Source organism: Phoenix dactylifera, chromosome 8 (assembly GCF_009389715.1).
Source record: "Phoenix dactylifera cultivar Barhee BC4 chromosome 8, palm_55x_up_171113_PBpolish2nd_filt_p, whole genome shotgun sequence".
Taxonomy (NCBI): Eukaryota; Viridiplantae; Streptophyta; class Magnoliopsida; order Arecales; family Arecaceae; genus Phoenix; species Phoenix dactylifera.
The window spans coordinates 17,266,854-17,274,229 of record NC_052399.1 but is presented as its reverse complement, the minus strand read 5'-3'; the positions used below and the strand labels follow the sequence as shown (position 1 = coordinate 17,274,229).

Below are 7,376 nucleotides of genomic sequence, written 5' to 3'. Positions count from 1 at the left end.
GTTGAGTGCCCTGCACTTTTTAAAAACTAGCAATAGACCTAAGACCTACAATGCATCAGTTTGCTGAATCATCTACAATTCAACATTAAGACCTATCTCAGCACTTCAATTGCAATGAAACTGATAAATGCTTTATTTCATCCATAATTCAGATCACTAGAGAAAATATAACTTCGAAGAAAAGCCACAACCACAGCATCAGATTTACAAAGATTTGCTTGATATGCAATTCATCATTCAGGATGCAGATCATCAATAAAGTGCAACTTTGAAGGGTCCAGACCTTCATTTAAGCAAATGATCAACTCAGAATTATTTTGATAAAAAAGAAAAGCCAAATTTCTGATCCCCAAATTTTCTCCTCAGTATTTGTTAAAAATATACATGAATCTCTACATGAATTTGCATTTTGATTGGAATAAAAGGTAGGCTGACTATTAGAAATTCAAACATCAGACTAAATCGTCACGCCTGACCTTTCTGCTTTTCCAAGGTACCAATTGATGAAAACCACTGCTTCCATGGAGCATCACCTTGCTGTTCAATCCAAGACAAGAAGGAGCTGTCCAACAGGCAAAAGAAATTTACATATAGAAGTTGGTACCTGACTGGAACAAATCTGAAGTTTGCAACTTGGACAAATGGCCAAACTCCTCCCCCAACAATAAGAGCTGGAAGGAAATCCCTCTTCACATCTTCTTTCACCTGGTCTGCACTCCTGCCACTGGCAAACCCCATGTATGAGAAAAAGATCAGTAGATCCAAAGGCCCAAAGAGAAGCCCATCTGCAGCAACTTTTGCAGCAACAAATTTTAATGATTTAGGTTGCAGTTGAAGTCGAACTCGAATGTAACGGTCCAAGTATTCATACCTATATAAAGAAAGCAAAGCAGTTAAAAAAAATTGCAACAAAATTGTATATGGCAAGATCTTCGAGCCTGTTCCTGTCAAAACATCTGACCTTTCATTTTAATTTGACAAAACAACTTTCCTCAATAAAATTTAGTCACAGATTTTTCTCATGGAAACAAAAAGATGTATGAATAGAAAGCATAGCAGGAGAAGACAGAATTAGAATTGGCAATCAAACAAGCTATATGTAAGTTTAGTTGGCAGCTGGCTTTGCAATTTGCTGCTTTACAATAAGCTATTGCTCAATTTTCACAGTAAGATTCGAGCAGAAAACAATTGACAATTTAGTTAAGGAATCCAAATTCTCGAGCCTTTAGAACTACACAAGTAAGTATTCCTTTGGAATTTAAGCTTGTTCCAAAACAAGCATGGCTTTGAGATGAACGGTAGCACTGGAAGAATAACAATTTGATAAGCATAATTATACATATATATATGTATGTATGTATATAAAGGTAACTGAGAAAGCTGCATAGGTAACTAAGAAAGCTGGATAAGTGTATATATAACCTATAGAAAAGTGCTTATCCAACAAATCTTGCTTCCACATGCAAAAAGCCACTAGCTTATCGCTTCATCGAATTAAATGAGCCAAAGGTATGTGTTCCTTAGCCTATGCTAAAGTTTCAATCAATTAGTGCCCAAGCGATTCCCATAGTAGCGGCCAGAGAAATGGAAGCAGCCTAAACAGTGAAAATGGGATTATGGGTGAGCATCACAAGTGTCGTGCTGCTAGGCAAAGCTGTGGAATGATGCACCTTAGATGGCAAAAGTCTAGTAGCTCAAACCATCATTAACTTTCACTCTAACCCCGAGTAGCATGGGGCACGTGGAATCCCATGTGAATCAGCAAGGACCACCTTGCAAGGCTAAATACTCCTAGGCGACTGATAACAAAATAGTTCCATGAGTAAAAGGTGAAAAGAACCCCCATTAGTGAGTGAAATAGAACATGAAACCACAAGCTCCCAAGATCAAATAAAAAATGATCTTTGTTTCGTACGACTATTTCGACATAAATTCTCATGTTATGAAGAAACAATAAAGATTTGCTCATATAGAACTCGAAGTGCGGAATACTTGATAAGATACTCGGTATATTAATATTGAAAACTGAATTGCTCATTCAATGAGCATTTTTCTCAATATTATTTCTTGAAAAAGACTCAAACCACCATGATCTTAAGCATGAGATTTTGATTCTTGTGTGTCTACCATTTCCCCATATATATGCATGCATGCATGCATGCATGTATGGATGTATGTATGTATATGTGTGTGTATGTGTCTATCTATATGTGTGTGTGTGTATGTATGTAACTACATGTATATACATATATGTATCTATATGTGTTTGTGTGTATACATATATATGTATGTGTGTGTGTGTGTGATGCACTTCTACCTTTCTACTTGACTGGTAAACAGCATTAACAACTTTTGAAGACTTTAAACATCAATGACTTTGACATGGTTGATCAGACATTTATATAGATGATCATTATTTGTGCTGTATTACTCTCTCTCCAACTTTCATTTCTCCAACCAACCACTAAGTTGCCTTCAGATTTTATACCCCAAAACTTAAATATTAAATAACTACTTCATATGAGATAGAATATGCTGGACAGCAGCAATAGAGTCTGACAATGATATTTAAGCTCCTTAAGGATGCAACTGGAGATAGTACGAATGCTGGCTCTTAGCTTATTGCATTCCCAAAATAAAATATTATGACAAGGTCTACATTTAAAAATTTTCTTTAAAAAAGCTTTTCATAACATTTCATATGCCAGAGTCTGTTGTTTGCACATCATGCATTACATGTAATCAGACAGTTGGCAACTTGAGCAGAAATTTTAAATTAATTCCAAAATTTATGAACTTTTCTTGCATGAAAAGACCAAATTTGCTCATTTTGCCTGCATATAATCTTCTAGATGTGTTCAGCTTACAAATTTCAGAAACAATTTCAATCAAGAAATGTGTCATTCAAGACAAAAATATACAATCTACGCCATGCTATAATGTAAAGCTAGATATGCAAATATCAGATAGTATAAGATTACTTACCAATAGTGGCCAACCGGTCCAACAAATGCAAATCCAAACATACTTGTGATAGCCACCCTTTTCCAATTGATTTTGAACTCCTTATCTTCCTGATGCTGATAAGACACAATGTTATCATCATATCAACCAGATAAATTTTCAAATAAGCCATGACCGATCAATGTCACTATGGTACTACATAATAAGCTTCCTAACTCAGAAATCACGAAACTATCAATTCACAGGTCTGAACTAATACATGGTATCTGCATTCAGGACAACTGTTAGACATCTTGCAACTCTGGGAAGTAAATGATTAAAGAGGGCCCAACAAGAGTTGGTGGCCAAGAGCTACCTCAGTTCGTGATTAGAATCATCATACAAAAGCAATTGGGTTGAACTATCTGACAAGTTTACAGCAAAGAGGTGCTTTTGAGTTGTGTGGCTATGACCGTCTGGCAAAAACACTGCAGGCGTGAAGCATGGTAGGCCTGTGCTGGCAGAGCATAGGGGGAAAAGGGAGCCAGGACAATGCCTATACAACAAAAATTAGAATTTCAAGACAATAGTAAGGATTAAAAATCATGTCAACTAGAATATGTCGGCCAATAATGAGGTTCCACAGACAGAAGGTCAATGCAATGGGGAATGGAAGTAGTTATAGAATATCAGAGGAATTATCGATGTGACAAAAGAGGACATGTTGATGGAGAAGTAGTTGTGGGGGAATTTCAGGATGGAACAGTGAGCTAAGAGGACTAGTCAAAGTATGGTATTTGAGATTCTTGTGGAATAGCCAGCAAGAAAGAGAGAAAAACTAAAGACAGGATGGACAAAAATTGCAAGGGAAATTTAGAAAAAATCATCATTGACGAGAGGACTAAGCCCTTCGCTAGAATAGATTTGGAAACTCAAGTTTAAATTTTTAAAATAATAATAATTAATATTTGGGATAAGATTCATTAATGATGATACCATACAACACCTTGAACTTCACAATTTTGATATGTTTTATTTATGAATTTTGATAAATTACAAATCATAACAAATTATTTCTGAATTTCATTACAAATTTTGTTAATCATGCCTATATCACCATCCTCATTCAACCATCACCATCAACCTATATTCCTTATATAAGGTAAAATTGCCCGAAGGAAAATGAAATTATAAGATTGAAGGTATAGCTTAGCAATATCTCCAATGAGCTAATAACATTTAGAGAAGAGGAGGAACAAATATAAAGTAATCCCAAATAGAAACAAAAATGAGGCCCAAATCAAAGAGTGATGATAAAGAGATACCATAATGTGATTGGTTTTGCCATCCTGGATCTGTTATACAACAGAAGAGTAAGATGGATGAAGAAATATATGACAAATTAGAGCTGGACGGATGAAGTGGAGATGTTCTTCTAATAAAACTCATGGATTGAGCATGCTCCAACTGAATGGATACAGTGAGTTCACCCCATGAGACACCATCAGATTTGACAGACAATTCGTAGATCATCCAACCAGATTTTGTAAACTTGGTTCTCTACTAATGGAATAGCCAAGCTCAGGCCTCAGAAGTTGGAACAAGGGAGCTGGAACAATAAGGAGGAGGAAATGGAAGAATATTTTTTTGCTTGAAGTTGATGGTTCAACATATCATTGGGACCTTTGCTTATAAACTTAACGTCTGTCACATGAGATCATCAAACTAAATATAGTTTATATAAAATCAAAAGAGAAAAAAGAAAAATAAACATATAGACACACATGCATGCCTGGGCAAAAAATAATGATAACAGCTCAATCCTAGCTCCTCATCTAAAGATTCTCTACTGACTTCTGACATATATTCTAGAGAAATAAACTAATCAGCTCCTAGTCTACCGATGCAAACTAGAGGTTTAAGGGCGTAAGGACTTTAATATAATTCACTTTGTCTTAAAACCCAATTGAAAAATGATACTCTTTAAAAGTTAAGGCTGAACTATAAAAATGTTCGAATTTGCCTTTATTGGCCAAAAATTTCATATGCTTATTATATGATTAAGCAGCCACTTTCTTTTAAGTTCCAATTTTTGAAGTTATGGAATACTTAAGGTCTTTTTTGGGGGGAGGATGGTGACTTTCATGTTGGAGTGTCGATAAATGTATATGACATTGCTTGCATATAGAATGCACATGCTACGGGTTCTCTACATTACGACGGTAGCCACATCACCTTATATGTTTTATTGAATTATTTCCTTCAAAATGATATGTAGATTGATCATTCTCAAAAGTTTCCCTCAATATTGGAATGATAAGGCCCTCTTCTACGATATTCCAAAGATTTCTCATGGTTAGCTTTATAGATGAAGATAGTTATACTCATAGCAAATGAGATGCATCCTCACTACCCGTTATTTAGCCATGGAATTTGTTGCTTCATTTGCCACACATATAACGTGCTCAAATGTGAATCCAACATTTTTCTTTTCTTAGTTGTGAATATGTCCGCCATGTCGGCAAGAGATGTTAACTCTATCTTTTTTTATCATGAGTATTCCACTTCAGCCCTATTCTTGAGCAGCAATTGGAATATTTCTCCATCTTTGAAGCAGACCATTTGCTGAGTAAAAGGATTACAGCAGAGTTAATATTTATGTTTTAAAGGTTAATATTTGAATCCAGCCAATTTCTGTGTTTCCTACTGAAATGTTCTGTAATAAAACTTATGCCATCTTCAACCCCAACCATCTACTATAAGCGTTATAGCTCAGATCTTAGCAGTCAGAATCATCTATTTAGGGATCTATACCCTCTTTGAACGCTTGAACTCAATCCTAAACAAAACTTCAATGTTGCTTCTAAAGAAACCATATTATCTTAAAAGGGAAATTTCTAAAAGTTATCTCGATAGCCTGTATAACGAGATATGATGGCTCTTCAGCCTAAGTAACCCAAGTTGCCATGACAAATCTTTACAGTGTAGACAACTAAACATCTACAATTTGTGGATACAGATCAAGAAAAACAGCGCATTACCACCTATCAAGAACTTAGTACCACGATAGTGATAGCACAATGTTGAACAAACATCAAGAGGCAGCAGTTCACATTCCCTCTCTTCGCATAATTTTCAGATTTCTTTATATCCGATATATTGTTCATTCAACCTATAAACAATGTGTATCTTCTTCCGCACATCCATCTTCATACTACTACTGCTTTTTTCTCTGTTCCCTTCAAAAAGAAATCACAGAAGATAATGTGCTGATTTGATATCTAAGAAGAAGTGCAAGTATCCCAAGAAGAAAAAAAATTGAAGAATCGTATCAAAAGGAATATGCACGCATCGAAAAAAGAAACGAATCAAGAACATACCAAGAACTAAAATCACATCTATACATTAGAAGAAGAATAGGGCAGCATCCATCCAAAGCAGAACCATTAAAAAAAAAAAATCGGAGGAGAAAGAAAGAAAAGAAAGAATAGGGGTTTTCTTGATCGGTGATTACTGTGAGCTGAGGATGTTTTCTTTGGGTCCGATGGGTGACGGCCTGAGCTCCGACGTCTCCCAAACCCCAGAGGATTCCGGAGCTGATTACCTGAGTCTTCACCGGATGCACGGCGAGGCAATTCTGGTACCATCTCCATAGCTTCAACATTCGGGGAAGGAGGGCGGGGGGCGCGGGGAGGAAGAAAGCGAGGGAGAGAGAGAGAAGGGAGGGATATTGGTTGGGCTCCGATGGGGATAGGTCGGAGAGCCAAGGTTCCTTTATTCGAGGAAGAGGATCGCACCAATTTTTGGGAGAGGAGTCAAAACAAACCACACCGCTTCTAAGTTCTAATACCTCATCAGCCGTGTTCTCGCTTCTCATGATCATTGAATTGATGCTCGCTTTTATTGGCTGCGCGCCTGGGCCCGGATAGCAACTGCCTAACGCTCTTTTGTGGGCCTCGTTCGTGAGACCAAGTGAAGCAACTTGGTAGCCCACGGTGCTGATTGCTGTTCCGTTGTTTCCTACTTGACATTGACATTGGAGTATGGGCCTCACCATGGGACGACAAAGAATTCGTTTAGTTTGCAATATATATATATATATATATATATATATATATATATATATATATATATAGAAAAAAAAAATGATGTTCGAAAATGATGTTAGAACAATGTTGTGTGACACTTTTTCCATTCTCCCTTCTCATTATTATTAATTACTTACATGAAACCTGGCTATTTGATCGATTCATTTCCATTAAATTGCTTATTTTTGCATGTCCCAACCAGGCCCGCCAAAAACCAATATCTTTGACATCTACCTGGTTGTGCAGCTTTTGGAAACAATTGGCTTTACCTCATGTGCATAGCATTGGTCTAAACTTGGGCTGTCAAAATCCATGAAACACTTAGAAGATCTTGCCTCCAACCAT

At 36.5% G+C, this 7,376-nt stretch overlaps 1 protein-coding gene across 1 annotated transcript; it reads right to left on the bottom strand.

Annotated features, from left to right (window-relative positions):
• Positions 1-222: 222 nt before the first annotated feature.
• Positions 223-6,800, bottom strand: LOC103710909 (protein Mpv17). Its single transcript, XM_008796834.4, has 3 exons — positions 6,458-6,800; positions 2,986-3,080; positions 223-871 (listed from the first exon to the last, which is right to left on the bottom strand). The coding sequence occupies exons 1-3, from the start codon at positions 6,605-6,607 to the stop codon at positions 466-468; spliced, it is 651 nt and encodes a 216-aa protein (XP_008795056.1). The 5' UTR covers positions 6,608-6,800; the 3' UTR covers positions 223-465.
• Positions 6,801-7,376: the final 576 nt, after the last annotated feature.

What these genes read in the sequence shown, in the direction of transcription:
- LOC103710909 (XM_008796834.4), bottom strand. Translation starts at nt 6,607, where the DNA reads ATGTTGAAGCTATGGAGATGGTACCAGAATTGCCTCGCCGTGCATCCG. An exon ending in GAAAACATCCTCAGCTCACA is followed by an intron (nt 3,081 to 6,457) that starts GTAATCACCGAT and finishes GTGTCTTATCAG; the next exon opens with CATCAGGAAGATAAGGAGTT. An exon ending in GGACCGGTTGGCCACTATTG is followed by an intron (nt 872 to 2,985) that starts GTAAGTAATCTT and finishes TTCTTTATATAG; the next exon opens with GTATGAATACTTGGACCGTT.